This window comes from Urocampus carinirostris, chromosome 1 (genome assembly GCF_059441175.1).
Source record: "Urocampus carinirostris isolate Australia breed hairy pipefish chromosome 1, RoL_Ucar_1.0, whole genome shotgun sequence".
NCBI classification, from domain to species: domain Eukaryota; kingdom Metazoa; phylum Chordata; class Actinopteri; order Syngnathiformes; family Syngnathidae; genus Urocampus; species Urocampus carinirostris.
In genome coordinates this window covers 56099323-56116979 of record NC_142349.1, presented here as the reverse complement: position 1 = coordinate 56116979, position 17657 = coordinate 56099323, and the positions used below count along the sequence as shown (strand labels likewise).

At 41.9% G+C, this 17657-nt stretch overlaps 1 protein-coding gene and 1 long non-coding RNA gene across 7 annotated transcripts in view; one reads left to right on the top strand and one right to left on the bottom strand.

Annotated features, from left to right (window-relative positions):
• LOC148376330 (fibroblast growth factor 12) overlaps window positions 1–17657 on the bottom strand; it is a 63741-nt gene that overhangs the window by 38437 nt on the left and 7647 nt on the right. The window contains exons 1-3 of one of the 4 annotated variants that reach the window (XM_088346340.1): window positions 11415–12225; window positions 9573–9620; window positions 4046–4156 (exon numbers count right to left, since the gene is read on the bottom strand). In XM_088346340.1, the coding sequence (XP_088202466.1) occupies window positions 4046–4156; window positions 9573–9620; window positions 11415–11610 (355 nt within the window). In that variant the 5' untranslated portion in view covers window positions 11611–12225. Of the gene's footprint in view, window positions 1–4045; window positions 4157–9572; window positions 9621–11414; window positions 12226–17657 lie in introns of those variants that run through there. The other 3 variants (XM_088346355.1, XM_088346349.1, XM_088346364.1) reach the window with 3 other exon arrangements.
• The window catches only part of LOC148376331 (uncharacterized), a 50377-nt gene that overhangs the window by 28881 nt on the left and 3839 nt on the right, over window positions 1–17657 (top strand). The gene's annotated exons all lie outside the window — the stretch shown is intronic.

Sequence of the window (17657 nt, the reverse complement as noted above, 5' to 3'; positions counted from 1 at the left end):
GATCTCCTCTTCACTCTATCTGAGCAATTGTCCTTAAATACAGCTCCCTGGGTAATTAGCAGATTGGCCTCAGGTCTCGGGTATGACCACTTCCAGGAGCCAATTGTTTACAGGGCTTCTACTCGGAGCTAACGGTGGTTCACAACCTTGCTCAATGGGAAACAGTGTGTCAGCCCACCCAGTAAAGCCTGCCTTGTAGGGTGGAACCTTGGGTTTCCACAACAAAGGCACGTACCTATCAAACTTGTTGGCATTTATTGTTTTTTTTTACATAACACCTGGATCTAAACACTCCCAGGGGCCTAAAGTAGAACTGTGTAAATTTTCCCGAAAATCGGTTCAGCTGTTTTGGAGACCATAAGCCACAACCGAACACACGTACTCACGAGCAAGCATAAACACCCACAAATCAGGAATTATATATAAATAAAACGTGTTAAAAAAAATGGAATGAATGCTAGATTATTATGCTAATTTTCAGAAATACTTTCAACAGAATTGAAAAAAAAATATTCAAAATTAGTAAGAATTAGCCTTTTTAAAGTACACTAGACCCCAGGATATGGCGTCACAGGATTTAACAGAATGGAAAAATATATATTTTCGGCCCCAGTATAATGGGTCAGTCCAAAATTATTTTTAGAATATCATGTGCTTTATAAAAATGTGTGAGTTGGCTATCAAGTACCGGTACCATATTTTTTGTACCGTATTTATGGGTCCGAAGGCTTTCAGTGATGCTAAAGGGAGAAGTAAAAACATGATGAACATGGGTATAAAAACCTGCGTTTTTCAATAAATCTGAAGAATGCACGAGAATCGTTCCACTCGCTTAGGAATATGGCCGTAACCAATCGAGAGTCGTCACAATTATTAAAAAATTAGGAGACGATTCAAGAAAGGAAATCTTCGAAGGTCAACACAATCCTCGCAAGTAGAAGTTCGGATCTGAAGGGGAAAGTCTTTGCCCAGTCACCTTTTTTCTTCATCTCGGCAAACCGTCGGCGCTGGCGGCAGCACATACGGAGAATTATTTATCGGGTACAAACGGAGACGGCGGTATTTTTAGTTTGCGCCGCGTGAATTATTTACCGGGGCCCCTCCGTTCCTTTGCAGCCTAACAAGCGGATTAGCTGGGAGCGGGGGAAGCCCTCAACGTACTACAAAAACCTGAAAAAGACAACGGAAGCCCCGAAACAAGTGCGCGGAGGACACACCGTCCTCATGAATGTTTTGGTGTCGTAATCCTTCTCTTACTTTGACTTGAACGGATGAGAAGTGGTTCTCGCTGAGGGTTTATCCCCATAAAACATAGAAAGCGTGACAAGCAGAGCGTGTACTGCCAGACGAAATGCTGCCGTTGCGCCAGTAAATTTGGTAAAGGTTCTTTTCAGACATGACAAATCGCGATGGGTTTCCAAAACTGGCTTAAGTCCAGAAGAGGGGCGTTCCACACCGACGAATCATTTCCTCTTTATTCTGGAGCACTAATTTAATAAAGTGGGGATACACCATTACTGGGTTTCTAATGATATTGATAACGAGAGGCACGGCGGTTGAGTGGTTAATCCGTCTGGTCATGGGATCAAACCTTCCTGTGTGGAGTTTGCACGTTCTCCCCGTGTTTTGCATGGGTTTCCTCCGGGCACTCCGGTTTCCGGCCACGTTTCAGTTTAGTTGGCCGGTCCAAATTGTCCCTAAGTGTGAATGAGCGAGTGAGTTGAGTTGTTGAGTTGTCTCTGTGTGCCCTGCAACTGTCCGGCAACCGGTTCAAGGTGTCCCCTGCCCACCGCCCGAAGATAGCTGGCATGGGCTCCAGCACCCCACGACTCTACTGAGGAAATGCGGTGAAGATAATGAATAGATGGATGATACTGATAACGGAGATGGAAAGGTTTATTTGCCTGGAGAGGGATGGGCGCCACCAGGCTGTACTTGCCCAAGTAACACCACAGGAAATGGTACCCCTAGTTGCACCTACCTACACCGAGATCCTTCTTCTGAAGACCAATACCTACACCGATCACTGGAAGCTTTATTCTTTTATAAATTATAAGAATAAGGGGGCAATGAAAGCAATAAAGTCTTGATAGGGCATTTCAATCCTTGCAAATGAAAGTCATAAAATCAGTTTTAATTTGAATCCACCTTTTCCTGCCCCCTCAGCATCCGCCCGCTAACTCTACTGGACCAGATCAAGTCACAGTGGTTCTCAAATAGTGCTCTGGGGGGGGCTCGAGGCTTTGTCAAGCGGGGCGCGGGGGCATTCGACATCAGGACCTTTTTTTTTTTCACTTTCATTTGCAAATGCACCTTCACTACACTAGGGAGCAAACGTGCCGATTCATTCATATCGTCGTTGATTGAAAAAAAAGAAATCCACACAAATTATTTTATCAATTTTTGTTTTGCAGTTTTTTAATATTGTGCTCTTGAGTTATTGGTGTTGGTGATCTCTTTAAATGCATTTTTATTTATTGATTTTATCTAGTTCCATTTTCATTGGTCAAATGTTTATAGTTCAAAGGGACAGTGTCTAATATTTAGTGCCTCCTAGTGGTATAAAAAAACCTTCATTCAGTAAAAAAAAAGCAGTAATTTAAATACCAGGCATAAGTACATGAACTATCATTCCAGTGTTGAAAAAAAAGTCATACGTTGATAAATTTGTATTTCTTTTACATAGCCAAACCCCCTTCTTAAGGTGCCATTTGTTTGCCGTCTCGCTGCTTGCTGTGGCACTGGAATTCGTTCGCATTACACAGCAGTGCCATCCAATGGTCAAATACTACACACTGCAGCTTTAAGGATTTTTATTTTTTTTAGAGTTTCAGATGCAGTTGAAATATTTTCTGTTACAGTTCTTTGTTGTAAGTCGGTCCATATTTGTTTTTTTAATTATCTTACACGTTAATCAGAATACAGTATTATGCAGCGGACAGCGGTGTACTTAAAACAGTTCTATAGACATATTATTGTCGTGGATTGGGAGGTTGGTTGTTTGTCTTGAGGCGGGGCGAGGGGATTTCTTCTTCAGAGGGGTGGTGTGACAGAAAATAATTGAAAAGCACTGTATCACACTGTTGTTAAATATAAGTTCATTGTTACCATATTTTTCAGGCATGAAAATGGGTCAGGGCTTAAAAAAGTAAGAATGGTTTGGAGAAAATATCATATTTATTTATGTAATAATGCGCGCCCGTAATTTTTGATTACAGATCTGAATGAAAATTTAATTTTTCTCAGTGCAAACTAAGAGTTGATAGTGACTAACATCGTTGAATACATATGGTCATGATTCAAATCACACTATCAAACTATGAACACAAGACCAACATAAAATTTACAATGTATTTATTTCCTGTCCTTCAAAGTCCAATTCTTTATCAGATACATGAAAGAGTTGTTTCCCTCTTTGTGTTTGTTTTGCGCTTTTATATATCTTTAGGATGACTTTCTGTTCCCTCCATTCCCTAACATTCATTTCTGGTACCATGAATAAAAATAATTTGATAATGGGATAAAATCTAAAGCGTGGTACACACACTACTCCTTCCCCTAGCGTAATTAATTCAATTGCACCACCTCTAGCGCCCAGGAAATCTCACGAGTACCCCCCGCCCTCCCACTTTAAAAGAGTTTTTCTCCTCGACAATTCACATAGGACACCCTTTTTACTTACAAACGGTGAATTTCATGCCTGATTTTTAATCATATACACTTATATTACATATCAATAGTACTCACTATATAGTGTTTCATTACTAATGTTTAATATGTATTTACAATTGTAATGATTTTATCTGGAGTACCGGGGGATTGGAACGCATTAGTCAATTACAACGTGTTCCAATCCCCTGCCATATGACAATTTCACTTTGCGATACTCATCTCAGAATGAAATACTGTGGTATCTAGTATCTACTGGATTTGAATATAAAGATCACAGTATTTTGGGAACTTCTTTGTCTGGCAAACACTAACAGTTTCAACTCTTGGTATCAATACAAGGTCAAAAGTAGTTCTATAAAGGCGCTCCACTCACTGTTATCGCTGTTCTCATCCTTGCTGCCGTCGATGGTTCCGTCGGGCTTCATCTGCAGGTAGAAGCCCTGTTGGCTGAACAGTCTTGTCACGATGCCTTTCAGCTGTGGCTCTGCAACATGCACACACCAATCACACAACACACACGCGTTGGGCCGAGCCACAATAAACCCCGGCCCAGCAAAAATATGTCAGTTCCAAATTGGCAATCCTACAACAAACAAATAAATCTCGTTGAGGGTGAAGGCTGAAGTGTGCACCTGAGAAGAGGAATGTGCATGTTGAATGTAAATACTTGTGAGTCATCGTTAAACTGGCGGCACGTGTGACTGACAGAGTCCGAAAGCGCTATTTCACCGTCTGGGAGTCTGCTAAGTTTTTCCCATTACGATAACCTCGAACAACCTCCAACTTTGAAGCTGTGGCATCTGCTGCCTAGCCGGGGGGCAGCTGGAAAGTCTCGTCATTTCCAAAGGGAGGGGCAAGTGGAGATCAGGTGAAATAAATAACCACTGGGCCTCTGGTAATGGACGGATGTGAGAGAACAAATTTGGCAGGATGAGAAAGTTGGAGGTGAAACTCTGAAAACGTTTGGTCAAATGGGACCAAATTGAGTCAATAAAAGACCAATGTGCTACGTGGATTGCTTTTGTTACAAACGAAAGACATGTTTAGGGAGTGATAGGTTTCATTTGTTTTTAACATTGGACTACGGCAAAGGAGATTGCATTGTATGCCAGTTTTTTAATTTGACTGTTGATTGCTCACTGTTATCCGTTATTTTGACTATTATGCAGTGTTTACATCATTGTCACTTTCGGCTAATCATGTTGATATTCTTTGCTTTCAATATCATTTAGGGTGGGTCTGATTTTTGTAAGATTTATTTAAAATAAAGGGGTCATGGCAAGGGCTTTTAGAACAGTTTGGAATTTCTTATCGAAGGTGTGGGTCCTCTCCTGTTCTCCTTGCAAGTTCAAATTAATTGATGTCTTCTCTCCTCATTTATGGCCATACCACCATGAGAACGCCTGATCTTGGGAAGCATGGTAGGGCCTGATTAGTACTCGGATGGAGGATTGCCTGGTAATACAATGTGCTGTAAATCGGTCTTTTGGTGCACGCTCTGCTGCTACAGCACTGACTGATAAAATTGTCTAAAAACCACTTTCAACCTAAAATTGAGCACTGATATGCTCCTAGAAAATTATCTTTATGCATTTTGAAATAAGATTTTCAATATTTGGCAGATCTTTATTTTAAATAAAACGAGAAGATGTTTTAGGTTGTATTTGCAACCCAGAAAGGCGAGTACAATTCGAATTGGGTAATTCCTAACTTAACTGCTTTTAGGACTCTTAGACTGTTGAATAATCAGATAACTAATATAATTCTAATGCATGAAAAATGGGATTTATTGGTCTATTTTCTAATCTCAAGTTCTCAATATCCCCTAAAATGGAAATTTCTCTGTGAAAAAAATGTTCTGGGGAAATATGCTTAATGGGCCCAATTGCCCTGCAAGGTCAAACCAAAACATAAAGGACAATCCATTGGAGAAGAGCAACAGACAGACCCCAGTTCCTTTTTACAACGTCTCCGGAGAGCTGAAGCCTCACAATCCAGACTACTGAACACCCTTTTTTTTTGTTCTCTCTACTTTAATGCCGAGCTGATGTCAGCTCGTTGTGGCCCATCTGCTGCGGGCACAGCAGGGCCATGAAGAAGAAGAATGTGGCAAAGAACGTATAGATTATTTTCCAAGTCAAGGTGTAGGTGCAGCCACTGTGACCTACTCTGGTGGTTTCTGTTAAAACTATGATTCACCTGAGTAAAATTGAATATCCATTTCGGAGCTGCAATTCTATACACACACTTTGATTTTGTCATGCATTTTACACATCGTCACGCTAACATCATGTGTCCAGTATGGGAAAATATGTCACCTGTGAACATTTTACTCCAAATCTTAAGGTCACTCATTCTGTAACCATAATAAATAAAATATGCAAATGCATAAAAGGGAAATTTACATCGGGCAAATCTAACGTTTACAAAGTAACATTTGAGGACTTTCTAAGGGAGTGGTTAATCTTATTTAAAGAGCTATCAATGTTGATTAAATTGTCTCACATAATCAGACCCAGGATTGACAAAAAAACAAATTATTTGATCTGTTATCAACACAAAACTCGATGAACTTTAGAAACCCGTACAAACACGACAGCATGTTCCGATTCGGAGCCATGCAACTGATTATGGCCAAGCTCTCTGGTGCCTCGCAGATATTACTTAGATGACGAGAGAAGACACGACCAATTTGGGCAACTGCTTCTATAGAAAATCAAAATATATTACAAGGAACATCAAATCCTAACAAGTGGCGTCAGCCTAATGAGTATCACAGTGTGGAGGAAAGTGACAAATTATAGAGACTTTGTTTTCCTATCACGCGGAAGAGGCAGAGAGGGGACACAACCAATTTGTGCTAATACTTCTATAGAAAATAGAATTATAATGATAAACAGAAAAGCTTAAAATATTTCCAACAAATAATTTCTGCTGATTGAATATTATAGCGTGGTGGCAAATGACTATTCATCGGTTCTTTTGTTCCCCCTATTGGGCCGAAGAGGCAGAGAGGAGACACGACCAAGCTGTGCTACTACTTGTATAGAAAATCAAAATATGATATAATGAAGAACATAAATTGATTGATTATCAATAATTATTATCGATTAACAATTATTATCGATTGATTATCTGGTCTTTTTTCTATTGAGCCAAAGAGGTAAAGAGGAGACACGATGAAGCTATTCCCCTACTTCTATAGAAATCAAAATACAACGAAGCTCATATAAGTTAAAATATTTTCAACAAGTAGTGTCCGCTGATTGAGTATTATAGAGTGGTGTCAAGTGACTAATTATCCTTAGTTTTTTTTTGTTAGGTTTTTTTTTACTATCGGGCCAATAACTGTGACATCATAGTTAACCATTACCTGTTTGAGAACTATCAGCCTGATAATTATAAGGCCTCCTTTCCTCAATCCACTTTTTCAAAAGGCAAACACAATATCTTCAAACTGTTAAAGATCGTAAAACCTAAGCAATGTCGAAAGAACGCTTCTTTATGACTAGTTCAATAAAACATCCATCAGAGTTGTCCATTCAAGCGTATCCGTATTTACTCAAAGAGCCGACAACCAAGATATCAATTCCATCGATGTCCACTCTGGTACGAGCTCTTGAGCATCCATCACTAGTCGTCCCACGTGCCCTTGCACACGTGTCAGTGAATTACATACAATAAACACACTTACGTAAACGAGAGCCTGTCTCCACCGGGCTCATTGTTTCTGATCAAAAAACAGCTAGTGCATTTTGCGTGAGTGCAATAAAAACAGAGATTTTAACATGCACCTTAGTGCATTGATTGTCCATTGTGTGTGCAAGTGTAAGTGTGCGTTGATGTCGTCGGTATCAAAAAGGTCATACACGTACTTCATACTAAACAGGACAAGACATTTAGGCACGCTGACAAATGGTGTCATGGCCGTGAAATGGTGAATGATCACCTGTACTAATAGCGGGAGGCACAGACATTATATTCATCGACACCGATGTACACCGACACTGGAGCTTGACACACACAATATTTACATACTTCAGAGGAGGAGGGAGGGGTTTACGCAAGCGTGGAACTGCAAAGGTGAAGTCAAAGTCTTGACTGGTTGATACATTTGAGCGCACGTCTGAATGCACTTGTAAATACTTTGAAATCGTAGTTTAAAAAACGATGTCATTTGAGAATTGGAAAATAGAGTGATTCTATTTAGTTTGACTGTAGATTTGGGATTAACATTTGATATGGTACGACTCTTTAGCCATGATACTGTTACATTTTTGTCATTATTTGACCCATATCTCTATGAACTTGCCAGTATTGTAGATCTCTGGGATTCGGTGTATCCGCCTTATAATGTTTTCATTTTACGGTGCAGACAGCATTTTCCCCACTATATGACAACAACAAATTATTTTACAAATCAAACTTTTAGTACGTAAAACGAGTTACGTTTCTAAGATGCCTGCCTGCCATTTTCTGACCTCATATAACACGTGTGTCTGCAATTGGTTTGTGTCATCAAAATGCAGATATGCTATTAGATGAATTACATCCCACAATGCCTTTCTTTTCATTTATTTCAGCGTGTAAAGAATTCACGAGTCAGCGAATACAGTATTTTTCATACTGTATTTATTTTCCATCGGGCCCAAAGCTTGCAGTGATACCAAAGGGAGAAGATAATAAGGAAAAATACAAAGAAGGCGCCCATTGTTAGCCTCACTATGGAATAAGACCGTAACCATTCCACGATCAGGAGAATTTTTATTAATAAGGAGGCGGTTAAAACAACAAATTATTTCAACGGCATGACATTCAGAACATGTAGAAGTTTTACAATCGGCCATAGTTTGAATACGCCGTCTCCTCCCCCGCTTCACCCACCTGCTACTATACTGTACTAGGTCATGTCATGTCACACCAAAAAAATAAAAATAAATTTGTCCTTTAAATGTATATTAATTTGTTATTTTATTTAATTTTTTGCATGTATAAGGATGGGTGCCACCAGGCTGTACTTGCCCAAGACACACCACAGGAACTGGTACCCCTACCACCCTAGTGGTTAAGGGACATACCCACCCACCCATATTACACATAAGTAGTGTTTAGTATACATTATTTACGTGTTTTTATTCAGCGTACCCAGGTTTTGAATGTCCGAGCGGAATATCATACAGTAAGTTTCCACCCCCCATTCTATGGAAATTTCACTTTGAAATCTCTAGCTCAGAATGAATTAATGTTGTGTCCTGGGGGCGGGGATTCTTTGCAGAACAAAAAAAGGGTTCATACATTAAAATGTGTAATTAGCAAAACATTGACCGAGTTTGGTTTTCATAGCGTGTCATCATCAACAGGAAGCAGATCTGTCACTGACATGAATTCAAAGCAGTTGAATTTACAAATGTGTTTTGTGGGGGAGGCAGTGCAAATAAATAGTCCATGACACTGCTGGAAATGAAGTGCTTGGTATTTATCCTACGAGTATGTTTGAACATATTAGCAATGTATTTGCAAGTACATCCAAACATATTTGTAAATATGTTTGAAAATATCACAAAGTCAAAACCTTTAGTCCACAATTGAAGCCCTACGCTCCAGGGTTTGATCCAACATCGAAAAAAAAAAGCATAAATCGGATGAGGAGGCAGAGACAAACATTTTTTGAAAGGCAGCCACACGAAGATGAGAGGACAAAAACAAAAACAAGATCGGCGAATAAATCAGCAATCAGACAGGTGTTGAAGCCTTACAGAGCCCCTTACTTCGATATGTGTCACTCCCCACCGACCCAATAGTTGGGGCGGGGGTATGGGCCGGGGTTTTCGACATGGGAGTAGGATGGGGTGGAAACGAGAAGAAACACATCACATACACATGGAGGCTAAGCTACTGACCTAGCTTGCAGCCCTTATGAGACACCTGTGGCGGTTTCGAGGGTGCGTCTTACCAAGTACAGGGTGAGGGGGGTTGGTTGGGACAGAAGGAGAAAAAGTCTTTTAAAACAGGCAGATTGGATTGAAAAGTCCAGTGAAGGGCACTTATATCACGGTGTGAGAAGGTGGCGGGGTTAACATCTACAATCATCCTGGTCGCACATAGTCATGCTCTGTATTTATTTGTATATAACGCGCACGTTTTTGTAGCCAAAAAAGAACTCGGAGTTTGGGTGCGCGTTATACACAAGGTATTATGGTAGTACACTACATATGATGGATCAGTCGTAAAATAGAGCTGATCACATTTGCACAACATTTGATGCAGTGGTAAAAACCCCGGATCGCGACGGTGAGAGCGCCGATTCCTAATCACTAGACCATACATAAAGTATCATCATCACACTTTTTTTACTCACAGTACCAGCTTGTTAAATACGTGGGGCAATGATCAAAATCTTTTATCCCCACCATAAACTACAAACACAGGGCAGCACGGCGGCGCAGTGGTTAGCGCGTGTGCATCACAGTTCTGAGGTCATGAGATCGAACCTCCTGTGTGGGGTTTGCATGTTCTCCCTGTGCTTGCGTGGGTTTCCTCCGGGCACTCCGGTTTCCCCCCCACATTCCAAAAACATGCATGTCAGGTTATTTGGACAGTCCAAATTGTCCCTAGGTGTGAATGAGCGAGCGAATTGTCTGTCCCTGTGTGCCCTGCGATTGGCTGGCAACCAGTTCAGGGTGTCCCCCTGCCCACTGCCTGAATATAGCTGGGATGGGCTCCAGCATCCCCGCGACTCTACTGAGGATAAGCGGTGCAAATAATGGATGGATGGGAACTACGAACACAAAACCAAAATAAATTTACAATGTATTTGTTTAATAAAAGATTTTAGTCATTGCTCTACAAGTTGAGCAACATGTTATCGTAAAAATAGTGTGATGATAAGATAAAATCGAATGCCAAATCCTATGTCATTTATAACCCTAGTAATCTAGTAATTAAGAATTGGCGCTTTGGTTCGAATCTTGTCGCAATAGTTCTCGACCTACAATGAATAGGTTGAGCTCAGAAAGTAAAACAAAATTTACTCTGACTTTTAATCAAAAATTAGGGATTGCGCGTTATGCATGAGTGCATGTTAATCACTAAAATGTACGGTAACTCCGGAGTGTTACCTACCTGCCAGCTCATTTTCTCATTGTTTTATATCAGGGAATTGTTTACTGGTGCCGACCTGTATGGGGTTTTAATCAGACTGCCCGACCGTCTGCGGGGCTCTCCCGTAATAACTACCCGGGGGGCGGGGGTTATATTAATGCATACTAACACAGAGCTGCCGTGTGACATCCATACCGGCCAAGAAGGTCTTAATTACATTCCAGGATATACCCCCCACCCTAAAGAACCCCCTGCCCCACCCACTGCAGTAATGCTCCCACACTCGGCAATAAACATTTACCAATAAAACATTTAACAAGAAAAAGAGCCCTGTGGTGCACTGCAGTGTAACTAGTCCGGAATAGATCGGCATTCATTTGGAATTAGTTTTTAAGGGCAGGGGGATTGTCGGAAGGGGAGTGCTGTAGTGGGACACAGGCATGACAGAAAACCGTAAAACTCCCCCGGGTTGCTGTCAGGACAAGGGAACAGGTGGATTTGTTTCCGGAGACCATGGTGAAATTCGACTGGGTGGTTGGGGAGCCGGCGACTGCAGGGAAACGCAGCGGGGGGGGGGGGTCTTAAGCTGGGTTCTGTCTAGGGGGGGTTCCGAGGGGATGCCGGTCACGACACTCACTGACCTGGTCGCCGGCGGACGGGTCTTTTCTTGCCGCTGCAGAAGCGCACTTTGCTGAAGACCCCCAAAAAATGTCGCTCGCATAGGGAGCGGGGGTCCTTGCTGGGGCTGGGGCGACGCTTGGACGTGGACACCCGGTCGCTGTTGGACTCCCGGGCCTGTCGCTTCTGGCGGATCAGGGAGCTGGCGATGGCGGCCATCTCCCCGAAAGGTGTCAAAAAACGACCGGTTCACCTGGCGTCTTACGGGTTTTGAGAATTAGAAAATCAGAGACGGTCAATTTTCTGAGTGTCAGAAGCTTCAACCGGATGTCATCCTGATGAAGAACATAGTCCGGGACATCATTGAGATTCCAGTTGCATCTCCGTTCAAGAACTTTCGCCTCGCTGTCGAGTGCTTTCGACCGCTGGACCGTGCGCACATGCAACAGTGTCAATGAGTGGCGTGTTATCAAAGACCCCCAAAGAATAACGGTGGGTCCCACCAACGGCGGTTCTGAGTCCTTCAGCCGCAAAGAGATCCTTTCATTCTGGGCTCCTACTTCAACGATTCTTCAAATGGCCAATAAAAAAAAAAGATCCAGGCATGAATGGCAATGCACACTGCACGCTCCGTCTCCAAAGGGTGGGAGGCGGCAGTAAAAGGCTGCAGAGATGTGATAAAACTATGCAGGGGGTAAGATCGGAGTGGGCAGTGAGGAGGGGAAATTTCTGTCTCAAAATCAACAATTAGTGTGAGGGACCGAGAAAAAAACCTAGGTCCTCGCGGTGTGGACGTTCCAGACGGAATGAAAGCGTCGTAGACCGCCTCACTCTCTATCTCCCCCTGTCCCCCTGTCGTACCTCCTCCTCGTCCTCCCGGCTCTCCCTCTCTCTCCAACTCTTTTAACGCAATCATACGTGATTGTATTAGAAATTCTTGCAGCTGAGCAATGAGAGCGCTGGCAGAGTGGAGGCTGCTGGTAAATGTCTTGCTTTTGTTTTATTTCATTAATCTGGTATGTTAAGAATTAAATCATAATACATTAAACCCCCAGACTACGACAAAAATTTGTCGTGGGTTGGAGATCGAAAAGTGAACATGCCGTATAAGGGGGACAGAAATCTATGGCAATGTGTAACTAAGGTGTTCCGAAGCCAAGGTAACCATAAAACTCATTAAAAAACAAAATAGAATATAGCACTAATGTGTTATAACCAAGTGTATGATTGAATAGGAATTCAACCTCTTAAGACCTGGCATACACATGTGTGTACATCAATGCACATCAAACAAAAGCATGGGTTTTTCAAGAAAATACATCTACGTACGTTTAAAGGGAAATTCTTTTTTTTTTTTTACCTTTGCCTTTGTCATGCGACTTGAGCTGATGCATTGGAGTAGCGGGTGGATATAGTGGGGCGGGAGGATTAGTAATGAAACTCTTTTAAAAAATTCCACTTGCGAGGATTGCCATATCCTTGAAACATTCCCTTCCTTTATTAACTATTGATTTTTGATTGTAGTCCATATCATCTATTTGTCAGTACCAGAACAGACGGAGGACCCAAACGCGTAACATCTTCATACAAACTTTATTTTACGGGAATGGCGCAGTCATGCGTGTGAACACAAAAGCCAGTGATTCGGCGATTGCTTGGCGGAAGAAGTGAGACAGAAGTCCGGCGCCGAAAAACAGGAAACCAGAGGCAGATGAGATCGATACCAGATACACGAGCAGATACCAGACAGACGGGATCGATGCCGAACAGGACAGGACTGACAGGACCGATAACAGATACACGAGCAAATACCGGACAGACGGGATCGATACCTGACAGGACGGGAAAGACAGGCTCGACACCGGATACTGGAGACTGGCGCAAGATATTGGACAGGATGAAACAAGCGGGATCGATACCAGATACTGGAGACTGGAGCAAGATATCAGACAGGATGAGATAGACGGGATCAATACCAAATACTGGAGACTGGAGTCATATATCAGACAGGACGGGACAGACAGGATTGATACCGGATATTGGAGACTGGCGCAAGATATTGGACAGGATGAAACAAGCGGGATCGATACTGGAGACTGGAGTCAGGTATCAGACAGGTACGATACCAGAAACACAAGCCGATACCGAACAGACGCGATCGATACCCGACAGGACGGGACAGACAGGATCGATACCGGACAGGATATACAAGCAGGATACCAGACAGAGTCAAAATACACGTCTTGCGGGTGCAGAGGTTTGTTGACAGACTGACAAGGTGTGAATGAGAGCACCCAGTTTAAATAGGAGTGAAGCCAATCAAGCAACGATCCGCAGCTGGCGCCAAACGGGCGGGGCCAAGTGAGGGCAATGGGCAACCGTGACACTATTGGTTACGGCTGTGTATCTTTGTGGGGGTAATCAGACGGGTGCCTTATTCATTATTGGTTATAATGAATACATTACAAAAAATACAGTATTGTATCACCGACTCATTGATGAAGCACATGAAATTCTGAATTCAATAAAGACAGAAGGCATTATGAGAGGAAGTTTAGCCAAAAGTATATCAGTGACGCAAACCAGTCGTAGACCAGCATTTTGTATGACGTCATCCAATAGCAGACAGGCATCTTGGAGATGTATGAGGCATGTGACCCACACAGTCATATACACAAACACAAGCTTGAATTTCTTACGTTTTGGGGGGGCGCAAATAATTTATTGCTAGTGTCATATAGGTGGTAAAATGCCGTAAAGAAGGGCCGATAAAAACATTCCACATTGTAAAGCGATCGTAAGCTTAGGGACGCCATATCTTGAGGGTCTACTGTACTTGTTTAAATGGAAGCCTTCCAAATAAACTCCACTTGATGAACATGAATTGCATTGTTTTAGCATGGCTGGTTAAACAAATGAGAATGGACAATATGTGTTTATTCTCCAGAGGTGGAATTAGGGAAGGTCTCGCACAAGTGTGCACCCGGCTGTTTTCATGAGTGAGCAACTTGACCGACAAGAATTTTCTGGAATTTTCCCAGAGGAAATTACCACTTTGGATGTGTTTTCAGTGAGGATATTGCCTTTTAAAACAACTAAAAGCTCAAAAAGGGTAATTTGCCGGAATTTGGGTAATTTCACAAGGTGAATGACTCACTAGAATCAACAGGTGATCTGTTATGCAGCAAAGAAATGCAAATGTAGCTTCAAATACAGAAAATCACAAGTCACCCAATTAAAAAGTCATCGACAAATGCTAGCTGACAATCAGCAAATTCAACAAAAGCCCCCCGGCGACAACGACAAAACAGCGAACGCACCGTGGCGTCACCTTGAATGCCAAAACCAAGCGCAATCAATAACCTCTTATTGTCAAGATGAAGTGTTGATATTGCCAGAAGTTAGCGTTGAAAGTTGCAAATAAATAAAACTCAGGCCACGATCCAAACGATAAAAAACAAGGTTGCAGTCTCTCTTCTATTGTTTTATAAAATAATTGTGTTTTGTTTTCAAGGATTGAAAAAGGCTTGAATATTGGGTGACGTGCTTGTAAATGCTTGTAATTGTTGCCATGTTTCTGAACATGTCTGCCTAAAAATGATGCAGACAATGCTTTTTAGTGGTTTTGCTTTGCAGTTGCATTTCTTATATCCACTTGATTGACTGTAGCTGGCATTAGTTTGTAAAGCATTGTCCTGTGAAATGGTATTTCCCCCTATGGGTCGCACCTAAGAGGACAGGTGCATGCTACACTTAAACACTATGAAATGTGTATTAGAGCAAAGATTACATATCAGTTATGCAAAAAATGAAGGTAGCTCAGGAGGTAAATCACTCGTCTTTGGATCAAAAGATTGCAGGTTCGATTCCCGGCTCCTCTGTATTATATGTCGAAGTGTTACTGGAACAGCTTTTTTCCATCTTCGCAACATTGCTAAAATTCGCCCTATGCTGTCTAAGTCGGATGCGGACGTTATAATTAATGCGTTTGTTACCTCCCGTCTCGATTACTGTAATGCACTACTCTCCGGTCTCCCGAAGTCCAAAATCAAGAGCCTTCAGCTGGTACAAAATGCTGCAGCGAGGCTTTTAACTAGGGCAAGAGAGTTTGATCACATTACCACGATTTTAGCTAGCCTGCATTGGCTCCCTGTTAGCTTAAGATGCGATTTTAAGGTTCTGTTGGTATTATACAAAACCATGCATGGACTTGCTCCCTCATATCTTTCAGATTAAATTTCCCCCTATAGTCCGGTCCAGAGCCTTCGCTCTGAAAACGCTGGTATACTAGTGATCCCAAGAGCCAAGAAGAGATCGGCAGGCTCAAAAGTGTTCTCCATTCAGGCCCCGGTGCCGTGGAATGTTCTTCCCGCTGAGATTCGATCTGCAACCTCAGTGGAAATGTTTAAATCTAAGCTTAAAACACACTTCTATTCCATAGCATATGAATAACCTATATTTTATGTTGATAATATGTGAATTATTTGCCCTCATGTAGGTTTTAGATGAGGGGATAGTGTCTTAATAGTCTGTAGTTTGCAATAGTCTTTGATCTGTGCAGCCCTTTGAGACTCTTTGTGATTAAGAGCTATTCAAATAAACATGACTTGACTTGTTTTTGGGCAAGACAATGAATCCCTAAGCAGGTAGTTTCCTTGCATGGCTGACGCTGCTGTCGGTGTGAGAGTGTGTGAGAGTGTGTGTGAATGGGTAAGTGTGAAGCACATTGTAAAGCGCTTTGGGAGGTCTTCAGTGACTTGAAAAGCGGTATATAAATGCACTCCATTTACTGTCATCATTTAATTTTTCTTTAACACACCAATTAAGAAAAAACAAAATTTTTTGCCCAATGTAGTCAGAACCCATCCTAAATTAAATGCCATTATTGGTCTTGTTCTTTTGGCTACTTGTGCACTTAGGCCCTAAAGACAAATTGTCTTAACACTTGCTGGAAGTAGCATCAATCCATCCATCATTTAAACCGCTTATCCTGAGTAGGGTCGCGAGGGTGCTGGAGCCCATCCCAGCTATCTTCGGGAAATGGGCAGGGGACACCCCAAACTAGTTGTCAGCCCGTCGTAGGGCACACAGACACATACCACCATTCACTCGCTCATTCACACCTAGGGACAATTTGGACCAGCCAAATAACCTGACATGCGACTGGAGCTAACCCACCCAAGCACAGGGAGAACATGCAAACTCTGCACAGGAAGGCTGGTAGCTGAATTTGATCCCATGACCTCAGAACTGTGTTGCAGACACGCTAACTACTCAGCCCCCGTGCCACCACAAGTAGCATTATTATTATTATTATTGGTAAATGTTTGCAATATGGTAAAATAGGATGAATTCTCATCTCATCTCATTATTTTCCCCCCATTTTATTAACACTCCACTTATTGAAACATGAATATTTTGTTTGTTTGTTTGTTTGTACATGATTCAATTGTTTGTTTGTTTGTACATGATTCAAATTGAATCTTTTCTTCCGGCGCCGTCACGAATGGCAGCCACTCCAGCAGCTCCCGTGTTATTTTCGATTGTTCTCGATTGTTCTCAGCTCAGGGATGCTGCTGGAAATGTGAATTTCCCTTCGGGGATGAACAAAGTATCTATCTATCTATCTATCTATCTATTAAGAAAATTAGGAAGAAAATGATCGCTGTCATGAAGAAAAAAATGTATGTAATTAATTAATTTACATGGTTGGTTAAAAAATTGGTATAAATCACATATTTTTCTGAACCAGCATCAGTTTCAGTGTAAACTTTGGGCAGCTGAAAAATATTCAGTGGACCGCAAATGGCTTTATGGCCGTAGTTGGGATACTCCTGAATTTAAACCTACATTATGCACCTCATTGGGCCATTTTATTTAATTGTATTCAAGAGATAATGGATAATTTACACAAAAGATGGCTTGACTGCTGTGCAGCTCTCGGAAGCTAAAGATCTATCGTTTTCGTATATTGGGCCTGTTGACTTACTTACAATGGCTTTTTAATACTGCTTCGGTTAACGTCCTCGACTCTACGGAATAAATTTTGAAACCAGGTCACACAAACAAGGTTGCGGGAAACTTGAACGAAAATGGCGCCCTACAAAGCTTGACGTTTTCCGACAAGCCTGGTGTGACAGCTTGCTGAATTATGAAGTAGCTCTTGCCTCAGGTAAAGGATCTTTTTTTCTCTAAGATTATTGCTTTACATGAAAATAATCGCCATTTTTGTTCAACACAATCTCGACGCCTACTAGACAGCAACT